This window comes from Heterodontus francisci, chromosome 37 (genome assembly GCF_036365525.1).
Source record: "Heterodontus francisci isolate sHetFra1 chromosome 37, sHetFra1.hap1, whole genome shotgun sequence".
In the NCBI taxonomy this organism is placed as follows: Eukaryota; Metazoa; Chordata; class Chondrichthyes; order Heterodontiformes; family Heterodontidae; genus Heterodontus; species Heterodontus francisci.
In genome coordinates this window covers 38,555,510-38,582,671 of record NC_090407.1, presented here as the reverse complement: position 1 = coordinate 38,582,671, position 27,162 = coordinate 38,555,510, and the positions used below count along the sequence as shown (strand labels likewise).

The 27,162-nt window shown below is 42.7% G+C and overlaps 1 protein-coding gene across 7 annotated transcripts in view; it reads left to right on the top strand.

Annotated features, from left to right (window-relative positions):
• The window catches only part of LOC137352259 (eukaryotic translation initiation factor 4 gamma 3-like), a 436,424-nt gene that overhangs the window by 332,670 nt on the left and 76,592 nt on the right, over positions 1-27,162 (top strand). For all 7 annotated transcript variants that reach the window (XM_068017538.1, XM_068017532.1, XM_068017537.1 and 4 more), the window contains one exon: positions 5,345-5,581. In XM_068017538.1, coding sequence (XP_067873639.1) covers positions 5,345-5,581 — 237 coding nt within the window. The remainder of the gene's footprint in view (positions 1-5,344; positions 5,582-27,162) is intronic.

The following is a 27,162-nucleotide window of genomic DNA, read 5'->3' as shown; positions in this document are numbered from 1 at the left end:
TGATTTGCCAGTTCACTTTAGCTAGTTCTGCTTTCATGCCCTCATAATTGCCTTTATTTAAGTTTAAAATACTAGTCTTGGACCCACTCTTCTCCCTCAAACTGAATGTAAAATTCAATCATATTATGATTGCTGCTACCTAGGGGCGCCTTAACTATGAGGTCATTAATTAATCCTATCTCGTTGCACAATACCAGGTCTGGTATAGCCTGCTCTCTAGTTGGCTCCTGAACGTATTGTTCCAAGAAATTATCCCAAAAACAATCTATGTACTAATTATCTAGCCTACCTCTGCCCATCTGATTTTTCCAGTCAATATGTAGGTTAAAATCCCCCATAATTATCACTGCACCTTTCTGAGAAGCTGCCATTATTTCTTCCTTTATACCCCATCCTACAATTGGTTAATGTTAGTTGGCCTGTATACCACTCCCACAAGTGACTTCTTGCCTTTATAATTTCTCGCCTCTACCAAAACTGCCTCTACGTCCTGGTCTCCTGAACTTAGGTCATGTGGCCCCTCTCTCTTGTGCTAATACCATCATTAATTAACAGAGCTACCCCTCCACCTTTTCTTAGCTTCCTGTCCTTCCTAAATGCCATGTACCCTTCAATATTCAGGTCCCAATCTATGTCGTCCCGCAGCCATGTCTCTGTAATGGCTGTCAGATCGTACTTATTTATTTCTATTTGCCTTCTCAGTTCATTTGTTTTATTTCGAATGCTAAGTGCATTCAGATACAGAGCTTTTAGTTTTGTCCTTTTATTATTTTTGTAACCTCTAGCCTTATCTGTTGATTTACTCTTAGATTTGTATGCTCTGACCTTTCCTGTCACAGTCTGTTTATCATTTCCCATATTAATACCTTTCTTGCCTTGTCTCTACTCCTTGATTTACCATATCTTCCCAAATTTGATTTTTTGACCCCCACTATTGAGTTTAAAACCCTCTCTACTTCCTTAGTTATGCAGTTCGCTAGAACACCGGCCCCAGCACAGTTCAGGTGTAGACCGTCCCAACGGTACAGCCACCACTTTCCCCAGTACTGGTATCAGTGCCCCACGCACCGGAACCCACTTCTACCACACCAGTCTTTGAGCCATGCATTAATTTCTCTAATCTTATTTGCCCTCTGCCAATTTACACGTGACTCAAGTAATAATCCAGAGATTATTACCTTTGAGGTTCTGCTTCTTAATTTGGCGCCTAGTTCCTCATACTGACTATGCAGAACCTCTTCCTTTTGTCCTGTCTATGTCGTTGGTACCTACATGGACCACAACGACTGGATCCTCCCCTCCCACTGTAAGTTCCTCTCCAGCCCTGAGCAGATGTCCCAAATCCTGGCACCGAGCAGGCATCACAGCCATCGGGACTCTTGCTCTATGCTGCAGAGAACAGTGTCAATCCCTCTAACTATACTGCCCGCTGCTACCACTACATTCCTTTTTTATCTCTCCACTTGCATGGCTTCCTGTACCATAGTGCCATGGTCAGGTTGCTCATCCACCCTGCAGTCCCCACTCTCATCCAAACAAGCTGAAAGAACTCAAACCTGTTGGACAATTACAAAGGCTGAGACTCCTGCCCTCTGGGTCCCCATACCTGCCTCAGCTGCAGCCACACACTCCTGTTTCTGACCACTCACCAAATCAGAAGACCCTATCCTAAGGGATGTGACCGCCTCCTGGTACAAAATGTCCAGGTAACTTTACCCTCCCTGATGTGTCGCAGTGTCTGCAGTTTGGACTCGAGTTCAATGACTGAGTCGAAGCTCTTCGAGCTGCAAACTCTGACTGCAGACACTGGCATCCAGGAACTCCCACATGCTGCAGCCGTGACACATCACCTGTCCTGCCATCCTTAATGTGTTTTAATTAACTAAATTATTCAATTATTTTTATTTTCCTTTTTTAAATATATTTTATTAAGCTTACCACGAGTTCCTTTACTATTTTAAACGTTAGGATTAGAATGGACCTTAATTACTTACCAGATGCTCACCAAACAGGTAGTTTCTTCCCAAACCAATCACCTACCTGCTTGCCTGTGATGTTTAATGCTATGTTTGATTTAAATTAAATTAAGTTAAAAGTTTACCTGTATACTCACCCCGGCGGCTCTCTGTTTCCCTGCTCTCACTGTTGATTGTGATGTTACTCTGATGACACTTTTCGATTTTTGCCAGCTCCACTCCTGCTGCTCCCGCCGTGTTCGTCTTGTGCTCTCACTCGCTTTGTCTCTGTCTCCGGTCTCTTTGTATCCACTTGGTAAAATACCCCCTTCCATAGATTAGCATTGGATGGAGTAAAGGGAGCTATCACAAACTTGAAACAATCAAGGATATAATTAGAGTCACAGTGATCTTGTCGTATGATATACTGACTATGCTGCTTTAAAACATCGGATGGTGCTCATTTTGTAATTTGGAGACCGTCAAGTCTGAGCCGTGAAATTTTCCTGTGCACTTCGCCTTGTTATAAAGGAGAAGAAAATGTGCCCTCAAACTTGGTTTGATTCCTGAAATGTTGACTGGCTCAGTGCCAGTACTCACGCCTGATCAGAAGGTTGTCTGTTCAAGTCTCACTCCTGGACCTGAGTGCATCATCTAGGCTCTCACTGCAGTGCAGTACTGAAGGTGTGCTGCACAGTCAGGTGTGCCACCTTTAGAATGAGACATTAAATCGAGTTGCGTGGAAGCAAAATATAGCTTGGACTTGGGCAACTATTTTCTAAACTCTTTCTGGAAACATCTGGTGTTTTATGGAGTTAGATGCAGCGTAGCCCCCTGAGGACTTGATCCAGAAATGTATTGGTTCAATTTTTTTGAAAATTCTTTATTCTTTGCTATCAGCTATATCTCAGTTGGTAACACGCTCACCTCTGAGTCACAAGGTTCAGGGTTCAAGTCCCACTTCAGGGCCAGAACATAGGCTCCTCGAGTCTGCTCTGCCAATCAACTAGATCATTGCTGATGTCTACCTCACTGCCATAGATATTTATCAATCTCTGTCTTGAATATATTCAGTTATTATGAGAGGCTTCTATGTTTTTAATGACTCATATTTAAATTGTGGAAATGTGAATTGTGAAACATTTGGAAGCCTGAAGAAATATTGAATTTTGTTTTTTTTTCACTGGGGTCATTGAAATGACACTTGACTGACAACACTTACTGGAAGAATCAAGGAGTGCTAAAAACAACCTCTACTGGAGATCGCCTGCCTTAAGATAAATAAACAACAAGAACCTTGGACTAAGGGGAGATGTTTCTTGAGAAGCCACATGTCAAGGTTTATGGAGGTCAGGAGGTTGACTTTCTGTTTTGGGGTTTGGATTGTTTTCAGTTCAGTTGGGGTGTGAACTGTTTTGAAGACATTTGGTGTTTTGCCTGCCAAGGAAAAAGACACCCCCAGCTCATCTTTCCTGCATCTCTCTAAGAAACCCTGAGAAGTCCAGTGTGTCAGCTCTGCTTTCCTCCTGTTTTTGGAAAAACGCTGTAATTCAAGTGTGTGCTGGCTGAAACCCCTGATGCCGCATTTCTCTTGGAAAAACCTTCCAGATTAATTCTCAATGCCACCTGAAAAGAACTGCCCCAGAAAAGTTCCCAGTGACCCGTCACTGTATACCTGGATACCAGACCAAAAGGGACAACTGACATCCATTTTTTTTTTTTCCTTCAAGAATTATCAAGTATTTGGTCAAAGTATTCTTTTTTGTCTTTTTCTTGTAACAGACCTCTGCAAGAGATTTTCTGGATTTTTTTCAGTGTTTGTGTGTGGGGGTTTTAAAAGGGAACTTTCATATTTCAATCTGTATGTTAATGCTTTGCTTCGTTACTGGATAAGTCTTGTTTTATAATCTGACAATTTTGTTAAAGAAATCTGGTTAGTGTTGTATATTCTGGGATCAAGAGTAGAGCATACTGCAAGACTGCATCAGTAACTAGGAAAACATTTAAATATATGTTGTGACCTGTGGAGAAGTGGAACTGGAAAAGACAGGGCGCTCCTCCCACCTCGGTTGTGACATCAGTGACCGAGCTGCCACAGCCCTCTGGGGTCGAGATTTCCAAAGATTCACCAACCTCTAAATGAAGAAATCCCTCCTCATCCTCAGTCCTAAATGGCCTACCTCTTATTCTGAGACAGTCTCCTGATTCTAGACCTCCCGCCACCCTTACCCAGCCAGGGGAAACATCCTTCCTGAGCGCGCACATCAAGGCTGACACTCCATTGCAGTACTGAGGGAGTGCTGCACTGTCAGAGGTGCCATCTGTCGGATGAGACGTTAAACCGAGGCTCCATCTGCTTGCTCGGATGGATGTTAAAGGTCCCATGGCACTATTTTGAAGAAGAGCAGGGGAGTTATCCCCAGTGTCCTGGCCAATATTTATCCCTCAATAAACACAAAAACAGATTATCTGGTCATTATCTAATTGCGGTTTGTGGGAGTTTGCTGTATGCGTACTGGCTGCTGCATTTCCTGCATTACAACCGTGACTAACTTCAAAAAGTAATGGCAAATATTAGAAATGTGAAAGGTTATAAGCAAGTAAAGTGGGGGTGGGGCAAGCGATAACAAGGACCTTCCTATCAACACCATTTTGTTATCTCTTGCCCTACCCCCGCTTTACTTGCTTATAACCTTTCACATTTCTAATATTTGCCAGTTCTGAAGAAGGGTCACTGACCTGAAACGTTAACTCTTTTTCTCTCTCCACAGATGCTGCCAGACCTGCTGAGTATTTCCAGCATTTCTTGTTGTTATTTCAGATTTCCAGCATCCGCAGTATTTTGCTTTTATTCAAAAAGTAATTGATTGGCTGTAAAGCACTTTGAGATGTCTAACGGTCATGAAAGGCGCCATATAAACCCACGTCTTTTTTAAAACTTGATAATGTTTCAGTTGATTTTTTTTGCTGCTTTAGTTGGTATTTGTGCAAACATGGAAATCTATCTAGTGGAAAATGTAATCCTGCTGTAAAAGAGATTTGCAACTTCGATAGTAGCTAGTTTCTGTAATGTACACTTCATGAAATGCCACATTGAGCTTGGTGTTCAGATACCTGATGTGTAGTTAAATGTTGTTTCAAACTTGCTAGAAAAGTCTAATGCTCATGGTAAAAGCAAATGATTTTAAGCCTAGTAGCATAAAGTTAGTCAAGTAAATACCATATTGGTGAATGGCAGTTCAAATTACTAAATGGCAAAAATTGATGTCAAATGAAGGAATAGTTCAAATCTTGAAACTAACATTAACACCTCTTCATTCGCATATTTGTTTAAAACTTGTCATTGTTGTGCATGAAAGTTTCTTAACGATAATCTTTGTTTTCTCCAGACTGAAGAGAAGTCCAGGCTTCAAGATGAGCTAGAAGAATCCAAGGACAAGGCTCGTAGAAGGTCCATTGGAAATATTAAATTTATTGGTGAACTGTTCAAACTCAAAATGCTGACAGAAGCCATTATGCACGACTGTGTTGTGAAACTACTAAAAAACCACGATGAGGAGTCATTAGAATGTTTATGCAGGTTATTGACCACAATCGGCAAGGACCTTGACTTCGAAAAAGCAAAAGTAAGTGGAAAAGGTTTGGTTTATTGTGGCATTTTGTGGTTTGGTAATATGATGGTCTTCGATGATTTCTCAATTGAGTATTCATTTTAAAGGAATTCTGCAGGGCAAGGTCCTATTAAAAACTTATTGAGCATTAATCTGAGATTTTACAGCTGAAAAGTTTTATAAAATGACGTAAGTGACGTTCTGAATCAGACCATCATTATCCCCATGTTTCCAAGGTTGGCTGTTCAAACATGACTTTGTTGCCAAGCATTGACTCCCAAAGTTCAAAGTTCTTCTATTTAGAGAATTGTGCATCAATGACTAGACCTAAATGCAACAGTAATTGAGATTGGACTTCCCTTGATGAAATATACAAAATAAACAGTTTTTATAAAAATTGGAAGGGGATGTTGCAGATGCTGAATAGTTGAAAAGGCTATTGTAAAACCTTTAACCTGGATTATTCCTTTAAAGAGACTGTTCATTTTATTTGTTTTGAAATAGCATGATGTAGACAATGTGAGGGATGAGTCACTTCATTTAACGATGTCACAGCTGACTTGCTCAAAGTAGTTTTAACAGTTTAGTTAAATGGCCATTTGTGGAGTGCTTTGGACATTTTTTTCCTGAGAGCTAAACTAATGGTTCAGTTAGTAAATGCGGCATTAACGTGGAACTGAAATCATACAGATCAAAAAGCCCCAGCTGGGTCTGTACTGAGTTAACTTGATCTCAATGGGATACACTAAGGCATTTCAATTGGCCTCAGCAGTCTTGAACTAGGAAGAGGAAAATTAAACTCCGTAATCATGCTAGGCTACTTGTGTGGACATTTGTTGAGGACAGGATTGGATTCGGTGTTGATGCCTGCCTCTTCATAATGGAATGGCTCTTGGTACTTATGGTCAAGGGTCAACATCAACAAAATCACTTGGGCAAAGCTTTGTGACCATGGAACTGCATATGAGCATGGTAATGAAGGATTGGTATCAGAGAGGCATTAAAGTTTCACACCAGGAAGGTGTGTCTCTGATTATGCTGATCTAAGCTGAGAGTGTCATTGGGGTACAAAGTTGGCCTAAGTGTTCCTTGGATTAGGAAAAGATAAATCAACTATTTGGTAGCCCCTGTATTGGAAGTTTGTGTGTGTAAATGCATGGAGGATGAGGACAAGTTCACTCTTGCTGTGATGGCCTGCCCCACCCTCTGCTGTGTAAACAAATAGTTCACCAGAATTCACTTCAGATATAAAGAATTTCCATTTGGGTGAAGTAATGGAGGCCTGACAGCAGATGTGGAATTAGTGGCACAGTGGCGCAGTGGTTAGCACTGCAGCCTCACAGCTCCAGCGACCCGGGTTCAATTCTGGGTACTGCCTGTGTGGAGTTTGCAAGTTCTCCCTGTGTCTGCGTGGGTTTCCTCCGGGTGCTCCGGTTTCCTCCCACATGCCAAAGACTTGCAGGTTGATAGGTAAATTGGCCATTATAAATTGCCCCTAGTATAGGTAGGTGATAGGGAAATATAGGGACAGGTGGGGATGTGGTAGAAATATGGAATTAGTGTAGGATTAGTATAAATGGGTGGTTGATGGTCGGCGCAGACTCGGTGGGCCAAAGGGCCTGTTTCAGTGCTGTATCTCTAAATAAAATAAAATAAAAGAACCAGTCTTCCCTTTACCTACATTGCTGAAAACAATCAGTGAAAATTGGTAGGCAGAAAAATACAGGATAAAAGTTAGTTTGACCAAGTGTGGTTTATGATTAGAAGTAATTCCTGGTGCGAGCAAAGTGCTGATGCATTTTATGGTACTTATCTAATGTTAACTAGCCCAGGAAAGCTACATGTACAGATTCTTTTCACCTACCTTGGGGACCTATTGCTAATGAATTTTTAATTTGTAATTTAGAAATGGTTTTGTGTTGTCCATCAGGAGTCTAGTATTGCAGTGTATTTTTAAACATGCACACAAGTTTCCAATCAAAAGCTTTTTTGGTACTATCAAAGAAATCTGAGTGGATCTTCATCAGCCCATCACAATCCTACAAAGTGTCAAGTAAATTCTCTTCACCTATCACTAGTTCCTTCCCCTGTTGGTTGACATTGCTGTTTTGATGTATTTCCAAAAAGTGTGCATGCTTGTGCATAAAACAATTTTTTGGCCAGTGTACTGCAGGCACAGGTAGTCTCCATATAGGTTGTGGAATTTCTTTGGAGTTAACGGTCTGGGCTTGTGTCTGTGAAAATATGCATAGTATCAGAGAATTTTGGTTGGGTGGGGAGTGGAATTTTTTTATGGTACGTGGGTATTGCTGATAAGGCCAGCATTTATTGCCCATCCTTAATTGCCCTTGAAGGTTGTGGTGAGCTGCCTACTTGAACTGCTGCAGTCCGTGTGTTGTCGGAACACCACCGAGCTGTTGGGTAGGGAGTTCTGGGATTTTGACCCAGTGATGATGAGGGAATGGTGATATGTTTTCAAGATGTGACTTGGAGGTGGTGGTGTTCCCATGCACCTGCCCATGTTCTTCTAGGCAGTAGAGGTTGCAGGTTTGGAAGGTTCAGTCCATCTGTTCAGAATTCTGCTCCTAAAGAAGCCAAACATGTGAAGATCTGTAAGTTGAATTAAATTGATAAGGTTTTTGGACAACAGATGCTGGAACTTGGAATCAAAATATTAAGACTACAAGAAGAGAAGAAAATTTAGCCTTTGAAAACAGAATGATTTAAAAGCAGATTGCACTGTCGAGTGTTTTGGATGGCGGGTGGTTTGAGGTCTTGCTGCAGTCTAAACTTTTGAATCAGTCAGGTGTTAAATTCCAGTGAACCCAGAGTCCTATTTTATTTTTGGCATGAAAGTTCACCCCCCACTTAAAAAAAAATGTGTTAACTTGACCAGGTACTGTGCTGCAAGAAATATTTCTCCCATTAAACATTGCAAAATTCATTCTCACTTTGAGCAACATGTATTTTGTTGTCCTTCAATTTTATTCTCCATTGTTAACTCTCTGTACTGCAGAAGTATTTTTATGGTTTTGGTTATCCACCTTGAGACTACACGATTGCCTGTGGCATAGACCGCAAAATAAATTCAGTCCAAATGTTCTCCAAGTGAAATGTATGACTGAAATCCTATATATGAATTTACATGTGAATATAAACACTGATTTACTATCTCATCAGCTTAGTGTTTTACATTTTAACTCCACAAGGAAGCAACTTGCTTTCCTCAGATGTTGGATTCTATCCTTTGTGTTGAAATTCTAAGTACTTGGAAATATATTTAATTCCTATTCACAGTTAACTTTTGTTTTACGATTGATCTACTGGTTACTTAAGAATTAGTCACTTTCGATTCATCATTCTGCACCTTTGGACTGAGACTTTCCTTTTCAAAAGGAGCGCTTTAGTTGCTGCTCCTCTCACGTGCGTTCAAGTCTTCAGAAGAAGAAATTTTCCTCCACACAAGATCAGGGGGCAGGTTGGTTAACCTTGCCCGTCTAAGAGTGAAGACCAAAGTATGGAAAGTCCTCATCAGGGAACTCCTCTTTGCTGACGATGCTGCTTTAACATCTCACACTGAAGAGTGCATGCAGAGTCTCATCGACGGGTTTGCGGCTGCCTGCAACGAATTTGGCCGAACCATCAGCCTCAAGAAAACGAACATCATGGGACAGGACGTCAGAAATGCTCCATCCATCAATATCGGCGACCACACTCTGGAAGTGGTTCAACAGTTCACCTACTTAGGCTCAACTATCACCAGTAACCAGCCTCTCGACGCAGAAATCAACAAGCACATGGGAAAGGCTTCCACTGCTATGTCCAGACTGGCCAAGAGTGTGTGGGAAAATGGCGCACTGACACGGAACACAAAAGTCCAAGTGTATCAAGCCTGTGTCCTCAGTACCTTGCTCTATGGCAGCGAGGCCTGGACAACGTATGTCAGCCAAGAGCGACGTCTCAATTCATTCCATCTTCGCTGCTTCCGGAGAATCCTTGGCATCAGGTGGCAGGACCGTATCGCCAACACACAAGTCCTCGAGGCAGCCAACATCCCCAGCTTATACACGCTACTGAGTCAGCGGCGCTTGAGATGGCTTGGCCATGTGAGCTGCATGGAAGATGGCAGGATCCCCAAAGACACATTGTACAGCGAGCTCGCCACTGGTATCAGACCCACCGGCCGTCCATGTCTCCACTTTAAAGACGTCTACAAACGTGACATGAGGTCCTGTGACATTGATCACAAGTCGTGGGAGTCAGTTGCCAGCGAGCGCCAGAGCTGGCGGGCAGCCATAAAGGTGGGGCTAAAGTGTGGCGAGTCGAAGAGACTTAGCAGTTGGCAGGAAAAAAGACAGAAGCGCAAGGGGAGAGCCAACTGTGTAACGGCCCCGACAAACAATTTCTACTGCAGCACCTGTGGAAGAGTCTGTCACTCTAATATTGGCCTTTATAGCCACTCCAGGCGCTGCTCCACAAACCACTGACTACCTCCAGGCGCTTACCCATTGTCTCCCGAGACAAGGAAGCCAAAGAAGAAGAGAGTTGCTCCTTCTAAATTTGAAGATTATTACTTTCTACCATGGGCTATATTGACTAAGCTTTCAGATAAGTAAAAAGTCTGTTAGAGTTTTTCAGCTCCTGTTGACAGATTCTATGTCTGGATGTGATGTCGTGTTCCTTTTGTTCCAGTGAAGCTGCAGAACGCAGAGTGCACCAAAGGAAGCTATAATAACAGGCAGAAAGTTTACAAATGATGATGAGGTACAGACTTAGGGCGGCACAGTGGCGCAGTGGTTAGCACCGCAGCCTCACAGCTCCAGGGACCCGGGTTCGATTCCGGGTACTGTCTGTGTGGAGTTTGCAAGTTCTCCCTGTGTCTGCGTGGGTTTTCTCCGGGTGCTCCGGTTTCCTCCCACAAGCCAAAAGACTTGCAGGTTGATAGGTAAATTGGCCATTATAAATTGTCACTAGTATAGGTAGGTGGTAGGGAAATATAGGGACAGGTGGGGATGTTTGGTAGGAATATGGGATTAGTGTAGGATTAGTATAAGTGGGTGGTTGATGTTCGGCACAGACTCGGTGGGCCGAAGGGCCTGTTTCAGTGCTGTATCTCTAATCAAAATAACTTCAGGGAAATATTTTCAAAAGTGAGCATCTTGTGCCGTCTAAGCTGTTAAATAAAAATTTGAGCTCATGGTTTTGCATCCATTGAGGTTTTTTATTGTCGCTGAAGGAAACTGACTTTTCTAATGGGTGAGAAAATGATGTTTGCATTTTGACCAAGCTTTCTGAGTGGTGGGTAAATAGTATTACAAACATCTGTGATGCCTGTAATTTCCAGCATTGGAAGAAGAGTAATATTTTTACCTTGAATCAAACATGTGATATGTTGCTTCAGGAGGTTTGGTGTTTGCGGTAAGGCTCACATTGTGGCATTTATCTGCAGCAGCACCATGGGAAACATTAGAATGTCACTGGCAGTTTCGTGGTTCTTTGTGATCGCTTTGAGGAAGATGATCCTTTCCCCTTTCTTGGGTATCTCTGGTAAAGGAAGTGGCAGCAAGCAGTGGGATTTCAGGCCTTTGCCTTTCTGAACTCCTCCACTGTGCGGCCTGGGATGGCACTAATTTTCCTGTGCACCACCCACCTGTCTCCATCGTTTTTCCCCCCCCTCCCCCAAAAAACCTCTCCATTTCCTGACAGCTGAGCTGCAAAAATTTTAAAAATTGGATTGGGAGCACCAACTGCAGCCTACCACGTGCACTATGCCACTTTGAACTTGTCAATACATCTCAAATCTCAGTTATGACATTTAGAGTCATAGAGTTATACAGCACAGAAACCGGCCCTTCGGTCCATCGTGTCTGTGCCAGCCATCAAGCACCTATATTCGAATCCCATTTTCCAGCACTTGGCCTATGACGTTTCAAGTGCTCATCTAAATACTTCTTAAATATTGTGAGGGTTCCTGCCTCTATCGTCCCTTCAGGCATTGCGTTCCAGATTCCAACCACCCTCTGGGTGAAATAATTTTTCCTCAAATCCCCTCTAAACCTCCTGGTTATTGACCCCTCCGCTAAGGGAAAAAGTCTCTTCCTATCGATGCCCCTCATAATTTTGTATACCTCAATCAGGTCCCCCCCTCAGCTTTCTCTGCTCTAAGGAAAACAACCCTAGCCTTTCCATTCTGTCTTCATACTGAAATGCTCCAACCCAGGCAACATCCTGGTTAATCTCCTGTGCACCCTTTCCAGTGCAGTCGCATTCTTCCTATAATGTGGTGCCCAGACTGTACACAGTACTCCAGCTGTAGCCTAACTAGCGTTTTACACAGCTCCATCATAACCTCCCTGCTCTTATATTCTGTGCCTCGGCTAATAAAGGCAAGTATCCCATGTGCTTTCCGAACCACCTTATCTACCTGTGCTGCTGCCTTCAGTGATCTATGGACAAGGACACCAAGGTCCCTCTGTACTTCCTAGGGTCCTACTATCCATTGTATATCTCCTTGCCTTGTTAGTCCTCCCAAAATGCATCACCTCACACTTCTCAGGATTAAATTCCACTTGCCACTGCTCCGCCCATCTATATCGTCCTGTAATCTAAGGCTTTCCTCCTCACCATTTACGACACCACCAATTTTCAAGTCACCTACTGATCATACCTTCTATATTTACATCTAAATCATTAATGTACACTGCAAACAGCAAGGGTCCCAGCACCGATCCCTGCGGTACACCATTGGTCACGGGCTTCCACTCGCAAAAACAACCCTCGACCAACACTCTCTGCCTCCTGCCACTAAGCCAATTTTGGATCCAATTTGCCAAATTGCTCTGGATCCCCACGGGCTCTTAAGGTCCCGCATGGGAGATCGGTTAAGAAGTTATCAAAAACCTTACTGAAGTCCATGTAGACAACATCAGCTGCTTTACCCTCATTTATACATCTAGTCACCACCTCATAAAATTCAATCAAGTTAATTAGACACAATCTCCCCCTGACAAAGCCATGCTGACTATCCCTGATTAATTCCTGCCTCTCCAAGTGGAGATTAATCCTGTCCCTCAGAATTTTTTCCAATAGTTTCCCTACCACTGATGTTAGACTCACTGGCCTGTAATTACCTGGTTTATCCCTGCAACCCTTCTTGAATAATGGTACCACATTTGCTGTCCTCCAGTCATCTGGTACCCCTACTGTGGCCAGAGAGGATTTGAAAATTTGTCAGCCCCTGCTATCTCCTCCCTTGCCTCACATAACAGCCTGGGGTGCATCTCATCTGGGCCTGGGGATTTATCCACTTTTAAGCCTGCTGAAACAGCTAATACTTCCTCCCTGTCAATGCTAATGTGTAATGCAAGTATATCACAATCCCCCTCCCTGGTCTCTACACCTACATTGTCCTTCTCCATAGTGAACACAGATGAAAAGTAATCATTTAAAACCTCATTTATGTCCTCTGGCTCCACACACAGATTGCTACTTTGGTCCTTAATGGGCCTTACTCTTTCCCTGGTTATCCTCTTACCCTTCTTTCTTTTGGGCCTCCTTATCTCGAGAGACAATGGATACGCGCCTGGAGGTGGTCAGTGGTTTGTGAAGCAGCGCCTGGAGTGGCTATAAAGGCCAATTCTGGAGTGACAGGCTCTTCCACAGGTGCTGCAGAGAAATTTGTTTGTTGGGGCTGTTGCACAGTTGGCTCTCCCCTTGCGCCTCTGTCTTTTTTCCTGCCAACTACTAAGTCTCTTCGACTCGCCACAATTTAGCCCTGTCTTTATGGCTGCCCGCCAGCTCTGGCGAATGCTGGCAACTGACTCCCACGACTTGTGATCAATGTCACACGATTTCATGTCGCGTTTGCAGACGTCTTTATAACGGAGACATGGACGGCCGGTGGGTCTGATACCAGTGGCGAGCTCGCTGTACAATGTGTCTTTGGGGATCCTGCCATCTTCCATGCGGCTCACATGGCCAAGCCTTAATATACTTATAAAATGCCTTGGGATTTTCCTTTATCTTGACCGCCAGTGTTTTATCATGTCCCCTCTTTGCTCTCCTAATTACATTTTTAAGTACCCCCCTGCACTTTTTATACTCTAGTGCCTCGGATGTTTTCAGTGCTCTGAATCTGCCATAAGCCTCCTTTTTTTTTCCTTATCCAATCCTCTATATCCTTTGACATCCAGGGTTCTCTGGATATGTTGGCCCTACCCTTCACCTTAATGGGAACATGTTGGCTCTGAACTCTCACTATTTCCTCTTTGACTCCCTCTGGTCTGATGTAAACTTTCCTACAAGTAGCTGCTCCCAGTCCACTTTGGCCAGAACCTGTTTTATCATATTGAAATCGACCTTCCCCCCCCCCCCAATTCAGTACTTTTATTTCCAGACCATCATTGTCCTTTACCATAACTACTTTAAATCTTACACTATCCACGAAATGTTCCCCCACTCACACTTCTACCACTTGTCTAGCTTCATTCCCTAGAATTAGGTCCAGTACCACCCCATCTCTTGTAGGACTTCCTACATGCTGGCTCAAAAAGCTCTCCTGTATGCATTTTAAGAATTCCGTCCCCTTTAAGCCTTTTGCATTAAGACTATCCCAGTTGATATTGGGGAAGTTGAAATCCCCTACTATTATTACTCATTATTTTTACACCTTTCTGTGATTTGCCTACTTATCTGCTCCTCTATCTCACTGTCTGTTTGGAGGCCTGTAGTATACTCTCAGCCAAGTGATTGCCCCCTTTTTGTTTTTAAGTTCTACCCATTTGGCCTCATTTGAGCAACCTTCTAAGATATCATCCCTCCTTACTGCAGTCATTGACTCCTTGATCAGGTGTGACGGGGTGGGGGAGGGGGGTAAAAGAGGAGGTGGCATTGCACTGTTGAAGATTCATTACCCTGAAATATTGAGCTGCTAGTCCTGCCCCTCTCTCAACCATGTCTCTGTGATAGCAATAATATCATATTCCCATGTGTTAATCAACGCCCTCAATTCATCTGCCTTACTAGTAAGACTCCTTGTGTTAAAATAGATGCAATCCAGCCTTGCATTTTTCAATTGTGCCTTAACAGGTCTATATTTGCTCTGACTTCCAGACTGACTCAGTTTCTCTTCTGTGTTTGACTGTACATCACTCCCGACTGTACCTCCACTCTGTATCCCATCCCCCTGCCAAATTAGTTTAAACCCCCCTCCCCAAACCAAGCCCAACAGCACTTGCAAACCTCCCAGCAAGGATGTTGGTCCTGTTCCGATTCAGGTGCAACCCATCCAGTTTGTACAGGTCCCTTTGCCAGAAACAGACCCAGTGATCCAGGAAGCTAAGTGCTGATTAGCTGCTGACTGCATATCGGACTAGTAGTTACGCTCCAGTTGAATCAGAAGTTGAACTAAAACTGTATTAGTACAATTTTGTTTCTTAAAGCCTGATGGTTAAGACCAGCGTGTTTTACTTCAGAAGCATGATCTGTCAAGATTTTCTGCTGTTATGGTCTTTACACTCGTGCTTAGTGAAGATTTAGATGGTATCAGATTAGCTCAGCTTCTCATCTTCTGCACTGAATGTGTTCAAAATCTTCAATCCTCTTGATCTGTAAAATTGGAATATCAATTTAAAGCTGTTTAAAGTCATGATCTGTTTTCACTTTGGTAACTGCAGTGCTCGTTTGAAGTGTATTCTGTGCGTAGAGCAGTTGGTTTGATTCTAATCAAGATGTTATAAATCACTGTTTCCATCAGAAGTGCTGCACAGGGAAATGCTGTTTTGTGAATGTTCTTGCCGTCACTGCCTTGTAAATTTTGTGGATTGTGTTATGGACTTCCCTATTGGCCACAGTATACAGAAGGTTTAAATGAAGTAAAAACAAGAAATGCTGGAACCACTCGGCAGGTCTGGCAGCATCTGTGGAAAGAGAAGCAGAGTTAACGTTTCGGGTCAGTGACCCTTCGGAACTCTGAAGAAGGGTCACTGACCCGAAACGTTAACTCTGCTTCTCTTTCCACAGATGCTGCCAGACCTGCTGAGTGGTTCCAGCATTTCTTGTTTTTATTTCAGATTTCCAGCATCCGCAGTATTTTGCTTTTATATTAGGTTAAAATGAAGGTTCATCTGGAAAAAAAAGTGACAGTTTTTTTTTAAATAGTGGAATGACTTTTATTCATGAAACATTTCCATCATAAACATTTTAGTTCGAAGGATTGGACCTGGAGGAGTGGGTGGCACCAGTACCAGGTCTGCTGTGTTTGACAGGCTTGTAGATGATGGAGATGCACACAGACCGATATCAAGGCGACTTATGTGTAGATTCGGTTTCTATACTTTGCTTGTTTATTGTGTTCAAAATGTGACCCCTAATGAGAATCCTGGAACTCCCTCTCTAACAGCACTGTGGGTGTACCGACACCACATAGACTGAAGTGGTTCAAGAAAGCAGCTAACCACCACCACCTCAGGGGCACTTTAGGGATGGACAGTAAATGCTGATCTTGCCAGTGATGCTCACATCCCAAGAATGAATATTAAAAAAATCAATTGGATTGAATTAGAGATTAGATGCACACTGTTTATAAAAAATCTAATATTTGCATGGGGCACAGAGGAATTAAATGTCAGGTTTGTTTAAAGTTGAGAGAAGTTTAACACTTGCAGAAAGGTTGAGGGTAGTCTGGTTGATCTGTTTCTGGACTTTAAACTGCGTTTGATAAAGTAGCACAGTGTGTTAGCTGTGGCTGAGTTGTTGGCACTCTTGCCTCAGAGTCTGAAGATTGTGGGTTTAAGTCTCACTCCAGAACCTGAACACAAAAATCAATACTGACACTCCAATGCAGTACTGAGGAAGCACTCCAGTCTGCCCTCTCAGGTGGACATAAAAGATCCCATGGAGCTATTTTGAAGAAGAGCAGGGGAGTTATCCCCAGGTGTCATGGCCAATACATATCCCCCTATCAACATCACAAAAATAGATTATTTGGTCATTATCACATTGCTGTCTGTGCAAGCTTGCTGTGCACAAATTAGCTGTCACATTTCCTACCTTACAACAGTGACTACACTTCAGAAGTACTTCATTGGCTGTAAAGCGCTTTTGAGATGTCCGGTGGTTGTGAAAGGGAGTATATAAATGCAATTTTTTTCCCCTACTTTTACATAATAGACTTGTTAGTAAAATGGAAGCCCATGGGATTCAAGGAGCGGTGGCCACATGGGTATGAAATTGGCTCAAGGACTGAAAGCAGGGAGTATTGGTGAACGGTTGTTTTTCCTGACTGGAGAGCAGTATACAGTGGTGACCTGCAGGGGGGGGTCAGTATTGGGACCAGTGCTCTTTTTGATGTATTAATGATCTGGACCTAGATATACGGGCATAATTTCATAGTTTGCAGATAACATGAAATTCAGGAATGTAGTCCACTTTAAAGAGGGTTTCAGGAGGGCAGAGTAACACTGTTGAAATGGACAGACACAGCAGATTAAAATTAACAGAAAAGTATGAAGTGATTCATTTTGGTAGGGCAATATAAACTATATGGTACAATTTTCAAGGAGGTGCAGGAACAGAGACACCTGGGAGCATACACACAAATCTTTGAAAGTGGCAGGACAAGTTAAGGCTGTTTCTTTTTATTTATTCATTTGTGGGATGTGGGTGTCACTGGTAAAACCAGCATTTATTGCCCATCTCTAATTGCCCTTGAGATGGTGGTGGTGAGCTCCTTCTTGAACTGCTGTAGTCTTTATGGTGAACGAGCACCCACAGTGCTGTTAGGTAGGGAGTTCAAGGATTTCGACAGAGCAACAATGAAGGAATGGCGATATATTTCCAAGTCAGGGTGGTGTGTGACTTTGAGTTGGTGTTCCCATATTCCTGCTGCCCTTGTCCTTCTCGATGGTAGAGATTGTGGGTTTGGGAAGTACTTTGAAGGAGCCTTGGCAAGTTGCTGCATTGTATCTTGTAGATGGTAGACGCTCCAGCCACACTGCACCAGTGTTTGAGGAAGTGAATGTTTAAAGTGGTGGAAGGGGTGCTGATCAAATGGGCTGTTTCTCTTCAAGGGCATTGAACTTCTCAAATGTTTTTGGAGCTGCATTCGTCCACGCAAGTAGAGTGTCTGTCATCACGTTCCTGATGTGCATTGTAGGTGGTGGAAAGGCTTTGGGGAGTCGGGAAGTGAGTTACTCAGTGAGTGGACAGGTTATTGGTAGAAAGGAAAACAAGATCCTTGGCTTTATAAACACTGACAAACTACAAAAGCTAGGAAGTTATGATTGACCTTTTTAAAACATTCGTTAGGCCTCAATTGGAGTAATGTGTCCAATTCTGGGCACCACATTTTAGAAAGAATGTCAAGCCTTTGGGGAGTGTGGAGAGATTTACTAGAATGGTACCAGTGATCCGTACATCAATTATGCGGAGAGACGAGAGAAGCTGGGTGGTTCTAGCAGCAGAGATTGTGTGGAGGTGCTCGAAATCATGAAGGACTTTGTTAGAGTATATAAGAAAACCTGTTTCAAAGGCAGAAGAGCTGGTAACCAGTGGACACTGACTTAAGATAAAAGGCAAAGAAACCAGAGGTGAGATGAATATATTTTTTACGCAGCAAGTTATGATCTGGAATGCACTGCCTGAAAGGGTGATGGAAGCAGATTTAATAACTTTCAAAGAGAATTGGATAGATACCAGAAGGGGTGAAAGAGCAGAGAAGTGAAACCAATTGGATAGTTTTCAGAACGAGCACTGGCACGTTGTGCCAAATGGCCTCCCCGGTGCTGTATGAATCTTCTACGACTTTCTTTTGCATATATTCAGTTTGAGTCTTGGGCTGGATGTGCAAAAAGTTGGAGACACCAGTTCCAGGCTGAGACGGGAGGATGGAAGAGTCCGGAGAGAGGTTTTCCTTGGCAAAAAGCTGCTAGGAGCGACAGAAGCAGCTGAACAGATGATTTCAATCTTGGTGGTGAAAATGTCCATGAGCTCCATGCACTTATTGGAGGTGAGTTTGGAAGAGACATTGGAGAGGGATTTATGGAAAAGGATGGTCATGTAGAATAGAAGCCAGGGTTACCTTTGCTCTCCAGGATGTTAATTTAATGTTACTTTGCTGCCAAACTGCTTGCTTTTATGCTGCATAAAACCACCAATCAGCGAATGATTCAATTCTGCTGGTTTGTCATAGTTCATAGGCAATGTAAGGCTTTTTTTTACAAATGGTCTATTTAAGTGAATTTAATATAACCTGGGAAGTGTTGTGCTGAGTTGTTTGTGTCATAGTTTAACGTAATTTAGTGTGCATGTGAGATGGCATTGCTTTGTCAATGTGTGACAGTCCAACAGCTATCTCAAAATCCTGCATTGTAATGGAGAGGATGTCATAACTGTCAGCAACTATTTCACTTGTACTGAACCAATTTACAGTTAGTTTATAGCACTCATGTTGGGAATTAGCAGTGCAACTAAAAACACCTAAAAGTTGGCAAAGTTTGTGTTCATGCAATAGCATCTTCTGGATTTCTAGGTCAATCTTGATTTTTCTTTTAAAATAATTTAATTCATGCAAGAAAACCTTGCCTAATTAGACAGGTACAGAGATATTTTTAAAATGGTTCTTCCACTTTCTGCGTCAGAGTTGCTGAAACAATACAATGCAGACTGTCTAGTGTTATCCTCATGAAGTAAGGTTATTTTCTTCAGATAGGCAGCAAAGATGTGCTCAGAAAATTTGCATTTGTCTAAGCTTCCATGAGACGATATTGGTGTTTTCAATAATCTTCAAAGCTAAATGAAAAGTTGAAGGCTGTTGCAAATACTTGTTGAATCAGATCAATTTTGAGAAGATTACTAATGAAAGTAGCTCCTTCGTTGGAGGCAATCTGATTGTTTTCTGTCTCCTCTAAACGACTATCGTAGATGACTTTATTGCTCTGCAAGTCGACGTTCAGTATAACTTGTGAGCCAAGCATTTTTTTGCTGTTCATTTGTGTTAAATATATATACATTAATATTGGCTGAAATACCTGGCTGGCATATTTGGCACAGAAGTTATTCTATTCATTGTTTTGATGTAGTTTCTACTTTGACCACTAGCCAGCCAATCAGATGTCCAGTGTTTGTTTATTTAGAGATCCAGCACTTGAACTCGGCCCACCGAGTCTGTGCCAACCATCAACCACCCATTTATACTAATCCTACACTAATCCCATATTCCTACCACATCCCCACCTTCCCTATATTCCCCTACCACCTACCTATACTAGGGGCAATTTATAATGGCCAATTTACCTATCAACCTGCAAGTCGTTGGCTGTGGGACGAAACCGGAGACTCCGCACAGCCAGTACCCGGAATTGAACCCGGTTCGCTGGAGCTGTGAGGTTGCGGTGCTAACCACTGCGCCACTGTGCCGCCCCTGAGAGAATAATTGTTCCACAAGACCATCTCACTGTCCTGAGCAATATTCATGGACTGTCTAGTGTCCTAATGTTGATTTTGTTGCTCCATTATAATTCACCTAGTGTAAATTGGTCAGACTTGATTTCATCCTGAACTGGTGGGGTGGATTGAATTGGTACTGTAACCTGTAGATAAAAAATAACTGTGATATTCTTGATCATACTTCAACTCTTTCAAACCACCCCCCCCCCCTCCCCCAACATACATCCTCAAAAAGATGCCAGACGCATATCTGGCAATGGGGTTGAGAGTCACAAACAAGATTATATATTCACTATTTTTAGTGAAAAATGGAGTGAAAGTACTCTAGTAATACAGAATTTCACTACTGTCTCCATAAATCAGTGTCCCTAATTATAAATGGTTGGCATAACTATTAGTTATTTGCATTAACAACCATTTTATAGTTGCCAATAATTGATTTAGGTGCTCAGTTTATTTTGGGCCGAAACATCTGTGTTTAATCATTCTATATATCGTACATGGGAAGAATTCTCGATTGCATAGGCTAGGCTTATAAAGAAAAACATTTTTTTGTCAAACTACATTTTCTAGACTTGCAGAAAAGTGTTTGGATTGTGTAACTTTCTCAATTACTTCTTTAGCGAATGTATCTTCAAACATTTGAATCGGGAACTTTTCGCTCGTGCAGGTAAGTGCATGTGTTGAGGCTATCATTTACCGAGCCCAAGAAACAGATGACATTGAGTCATAGCAACTGACTGACATCTAAACTGCAGTATTCGCTGCTGCCATTAACTCTAATTTGCTTAACTGGCTACTTCTATAAGAATTATAGACAATGACATATACACTCTGCCCAAACCAGTGTCAAGACAGGGAACTGGAAAATGCTCGCCTTAATCCATTATATAGATAAAGCAGCAGACAAAATTTATATACCTAAACCGAACCACTATGTAATTTATCAAAACACAATGAATGATCAAGTGCCGTAAATGTTAGTTGGTGTATTGTTTAGGCACTGAAAACATCAGTTTCAGGAATTTTTTGTTGGTCATTATACGTTTGGCAGGCAAATCACGTTCACACAATTAAGCCAGCTATAAGCAGTGGAGATATACTCTCGGATATTTATCTGACGCCCTGGCAGTGCAGGAAAGCTGTTACCTGCTTGTGCATAAGTCTTAATAAATTCACACTTTAGGTTTGGGAGATCCAAATTTTGAACGCTTAGAAATCCAAATCTATCATGGACTTCCAAAAGGCATTCGATACAATGCTGCACAACAGTTATGTGAGCAAAATTATAGCTAATCTAATAAAAAGGACAGTAGCAACATGGATATGAATTTGGCTGAGTGACAGGAAACAGAGTAGTGGATGTTCTTTAAGTTGGAGGAAGGTTTGTAGTGGAGTTCACCAGGATTTAGTGTTGAGACCCTTGCTCTTCCAGATAGATATATATATCTATATATAATGACCTAGACCTTGGTGTACAGGGCACAATTTCAAAATTTGTGGATGATGCAAAACTTGGAACAATTTTTAACTGTGAGGGGGATAGTGTAGAACTTCAAAAGGACATAGACAAGTTGGTGGAATGGGTGGACAAATGGCAGATGAAATTCAATGCAGTGAAATGTGAAATCATTAATTTTGGTAGAAAGAACATGGAGAGACAATATAACCTAAAGGGTACAACTGTAAAGGGGGGGCAAGAGCAGAGGGACCTGGGGGTATATGTGCATAAGTCATTGAAGGTGGCAGGAAATGTTGAGAGAGTGGTTAATAAAACATACAGTATCCTGAGCTTCATTAATAGGGGCAGAGAGTACAAGAACAAGGAGGTTATGTTAAACTTCTATAAGATACTAGTTCGACCTCAGCTGGAGTATCATGTCCCGTTCTGGGTGCCGCACTTAAGGAAAGATGTGAAAGCATTGGAGAGAGTACAGAAAAGATTCACGAGAATGGTTCCAGGGATGAGGAACTTATGAAGACAGTTTGGCGAAGTTGGGACTGTTTTCCTTGGAGAAGAGAAGGCTGAGAGGTGATTTGATAAGGCTATTCAAAATCATAAGGGGTCACGAGATCTTAGATCTCGTATTGTGTAATGAAGCAGGGTTAATAAGCAATTTCATAGTAACAGATCCACTGTGAAATGGTGATCATAATACTATTGAATTTCATGTTAAGTTTGAAAGTGACATATTTCAATCACAAACAAGAATCTTTAATTTAAAGAAAGCCAAATATGGCTTTCCCTGCTGGAACACACTGGGACACAATTATCCTCTCAAATCCTGGCGACTCACTTCTGACATCATGTTCCTTGTGACTAAGCTGACTAAGATTAAAATGGTAAATAGACTGGAAGGTATGGCGGTAAATGAACAGTGCGAAACATTTAAAGAAAAACAATTCAAAGCGTTCAACGAAATTACATTCCGTTCAAAAACAAAAACTCGTCAAAGACCCATCCATGGCTCACTCAGGAAGTTAAGGAGAGTATTAGACTAAAAGAAGAGGCTTACAATGTTGCAAAAAAGTAGCAAGTCTGAGGATTGGGAGTGTTTTGAAAACCAGCAAAGGGCCACAAAATAGTTGATTAAAAAGAGAAAAAATGTAATACGATGGTAAACTAGTCAGCAATATAAAAACAGATTGTAAGAGCTTTTAAAAGTACATAAAAAGGAAGAGAGTAGCTAAAGTAGATGTTGGTCCCTTAGAAGCAGAGACAGGAGAAATCATCATGGGGATGAGGAAATGGCAGGAGCACTGGACCAGTATTTTGTGTCTTTCTTCACAGTAGAAGACGCAAGCTCCATACCAGAAATAGGCAGTAATATAGGGGATAAAAAGATTGAGGAAATTAATATTAGCCGAGAAAAAGCATTGGAGAAACTTGGACTAAAATCTGACAAGTCCCTGGGACCAGATGGCCTACACCCGAGGGTTCTAAAAGAGATAGCTGCAGAGATAGTGGATGTGCTGGCTATGATTTTCCAGAATTCCTTAGATTCAGGAATGGTCCTGTCAGATTGGAAGTTGGCAAATGTTGCACTGCTTTTCAAGAAAGGAGGCAGAGAGAAAATGGGGAATTATAGGCCAGTTAGCCTAACAGTCATTGGGAAGATGCTGGAAACTGTTATTAAAGAAGTCTTAACATTGCACTTGGAAAAGCATAGTATATTTCGAACAAGTCAGCATGGTTTTACTAAAGGGAGATCCTGTTTGACAAATTTATTAGCTTTTTTTGAGGATGTAACTCTTCTTTGGCCTCCTTATCTCGAGAGACAATGGATAAGCGCCTGGAGGTGGTCAGTGGTTTGTGAAGCAGCGCCTGGACTGGCTATAAAGGCCAATTCTAGAGTGACAGACTCTTCCACAGGTGCTGCAGAGAAATTTTTTTGTCGGGGATGTTACACAGTTGGCTCTCCCCTTGCGCCTCTGTCTTTTTTCCTGCCAACTACTAAGTCTCTTCGACTCGCCACACTTTAACCCCGTCTTTATGGCTGCCCGCCAGCTCTGGCGAACGCTGGCAACTGACTCCCACGACTTGTGATCAATGTCACAGGATTTCATGTCGCGTTTGCAGACGTCTTTAAAGTGGAGACATGGACGGCCGGTGGGTCTGATACCAGTGGCGAGCTCGCTGTACAATGTATCTTTGGGGATCCTGCCATCTTCCATGCGGCTCACATGGCCAAACCATGTAACTAGTAGGATAGATAAAAGGGAAACTATAGATGTAGTAAACCTGGAATTTCAAAAGGCATTCGATAAGGTGCCACATAAAGGATTAATAGGCAAGACAAGGGTTCATGGTGTTGGGGGTAATATATTAGCTTGGATAGAGGATTGGTTAGCAGACAGGAAACAGAGTGGGCATAAATGGGGCATTTTCAAGTTGGCAGGCAGTGAATAGTGGGGTGCCACAAGGATCAGTGCTGGGGCCTCAGCTATTTACACTCTATCTTAATGACTTGGATGCCGAGACAGAGAGTAATGTATCTAAGTTTGCTGATGATACAAAGCTCGGTGGCAAGGAAAACTGCAGGGAGAACATAGGCTGCAAAGAGATATAGACAGGTAAAGTGAGTGGGCAACAGGATGGTAATTGGAGTATAATATAGGGAAGTGTGAAGTTGTTCACTTTAGTCATAAAAAAAGAAAAGCAGAATATTTTTTAAAAGATGTGAAGCTGGTAAGTGTTGATGTTCAGAGAGACTTGGGGGTACTCGTACAAGGAACGCACAAAGTTAACATGCAGGTGCAGCAGGCTATTAGGAAGGCAAATGACATGCTGGCCTTTACTGCAAGGGGATTGGAGTACAAGAATAAAGAAGTCTTACTAAAATTGAGCAGGGTTTTGGTGAGACCGCACCTGGAATACTGAGTGCAGTTTTGGTATCCACATTTAAGAAAGGATATACTTGCATTGGAGATGGTGCAGCGTAAAGGTCTGCTACCTGACCCAAACCGACAGGGCCCAACGACGTGTCTGATTCGGGTCGGGTCCGGGTCGGGGACACACAGCAAGAATTGCATTCTGCTCTGCTAATAAATGTCAAACGTTGAAAAGCCTACCTGAGCTGGGAGTCCGGGACGTCAAGGAGGGAAACTCTGAGTCTGCGCAGTGAGCGAGTGAGCATCTCTATGATGTCATCACGCTCATGCTGTAGCTTCCTGCAGATTGGGAGTCGGAAGGTCGAGTTGGAAGATCAAGTGAACATTCCAGGGCTCGGCTCGGGTCCAATGTGGTTCTGTCGGGTTCGGGTCGGGGTTTTTTTTCGTGACCTGAGCAGGGCTTCAGTGCAGCGAAGATTTACCAAATTAGTTCCTGGGATGAGGGTGTCAGGCTAGACCCCCACCTGCCACAAATGAGGCATATTAATTTTGTCATATGGACATTGATTTTAAACTGTTGCTGGAGTGCGGAAATGACTAGTTAAACAAGTCAGCCGTGGCTGGAAAAAAACATTTGCATACTAACAGTGCTTGGCGGGACAGAGAGGCTATTCCCTGATCCAATTTAACCCACAATGAACTTTGAGCACCAGGTATTGTGTGCAAGAAAAGACATTGCAGGGTCGGCTAAGACAAGAGAATCCACAAACAGACATGGTCAGACCAGCTAGTCACATGACTAACCTGCTTGGCAACCTGGGTTTTTTCTGAATTGTACAAAGAGTTTGAACTCAAAAAAAGACCTCTCCTGTCTGCTCCCATCTTTTCTCTCAAGCCTCTGGACCTACTGAGGACACATGAGACTTTTTTCCCTTGAAGTTCCGACATCAAACCAAGTTTAAGGGGAATACTGGGCCCCAACGAAAAGCAAGACCTACCTACAATCAAGGACTCTACAGCGAGTTGGAAGACCAGTAACAAAACCCATGATCAGATATTGCCTCAAGCTTTTCCACTTTATTTCTTCTCTTTTCTGTCTCTGTCTGCATGTGTGTATCATGTATGCATGCTAGCGTGGGCGCATCATGTATCCCTAGGCGTTAACCGAATTAGAGTCTATGTTTAATAAAGTTCAACCTTTTTTCTTTAAACCTAAGAGAACCTGTTTGGCTAGTTTCTTTGCCTTATAATTAGAAAGCAGTGAACAAGGATTCACTAAGGGGGAGCTAAAAAAAAAAAGGTGTGTTTAAAATTAAACCCTGTTGCGGTAAGACCATGTGAAGGCTGAGGGAACCCTAGACCCCTTTCTCACCGGGTTGTAACAGAAATTTGGGGGCTACCGTCCTGGATTTTATCCACAGACAAACGAGAGAAATTGGAAGTGGGAAGTCAAATTGCTCCCAATCAGAAAATAGCAAATTTTCAATACAGGTTTTCTTGTGATTGTGTGTGCTTGAATACTGACATGTCTACGACTGAAGCTAGTAGCTCCCCAAGCCAGGGTGAAGTAACTTGGGATAAGTTAAAAGCAGTGTCTATGGAGGAGCTGAGAAAAATTGCTGAGCAGTGTGGGATCACTGTTTGTGCCAAGGCTAGCAAGTCTGAACTCCTAAAACTAGCGGCTAACCATTTTTCCCTTGAATCCAAAGAAGCAGAAACAGGGTTAGAAGCAGACTCCGGGAACCAGGTATTGCTCGCAAAGATACAATTGGAACAGAGGATTCTTGAATTTCGGGAAAAGAAACGAGAGAGGGAGGGAGAAAGAATATTCCGGAAGGAATGCAAAAAGAGAGAGCTGAAGCGGCTCAAGTTAACTAGGGGGCAACAAAATAACCCCAGTGAAAGCATGGCCTATATGAAGGAGTGTAATTCAGGGCTGCGTATAGAATTGTTAAAACTATCTCAACTAATCCCAAAATTCAATGAGAAAGATGTGGAAGCGTTTTCTGTGTCTTTTGAGAAACTGGCAAGGCAGCTAAAATGACAGGGCCTCTTTTAGTACAAAGCAAGCTAACCAGAAAATCCCATGAGGTTTATTCCCTGTTGTCAGAATGAGAGCTCATCACCTTATGAACTGACTAAAATTTCTATCCTCGGGGCATATGAATTGGTACCCGAAGCCGATCGCCAAAAGTTTAGAACCCTCAAGAAGCAAGCTAATCAAACTTATCTGTGTTTGAAAGAAGTAAGCAGCTGGCTTTTCACCAGTGGCTGAGGGCTCTAAAGTACAGCTGAGCTATGGGAATCTCAGAAGTAATTCTGTTCGAATTTAAACACACACTCTCCCTTTCCATAAAGACCCATGTCGAGGAGTAGTGGGTTCAGAGAGCCTGGCAAGTGGCCGTTCTGGCTGATGAGTTTGCTTTAATTTATAAGTCGGTTTCCCAGGGGAGAACTTTTCCCAGTCACCCCCACAAATCCAAAAAGGACAAAGGGTGGGAAGGTGATAGGAGCTCAAGCAGTCCTGGGAGGGAAAGAAAAGCAGGAGACACGGGGGGGGGGGGGGGGGGGGTGGGGCCTTCTCTAGTCAAAAGGGAAGGTGCTGTGAGAAGGAGTGAGACCCGGAGACCTGTGTGGTTCCATTGTAATAAGGCAGGTCATTTAAAAGCTGACTGCTGGAAACTAGAGGGAAAACCGGTAGGGTTTATCAGAGCACACCTGCTCAGTGAAGAAGGGAACCTGATGGAAAGCACAGCAGAACAAGCTGTGGCTTTAACTGTAGTAAGAGTGAGACCCAGGAAGTTTACTACTGCAAGTGC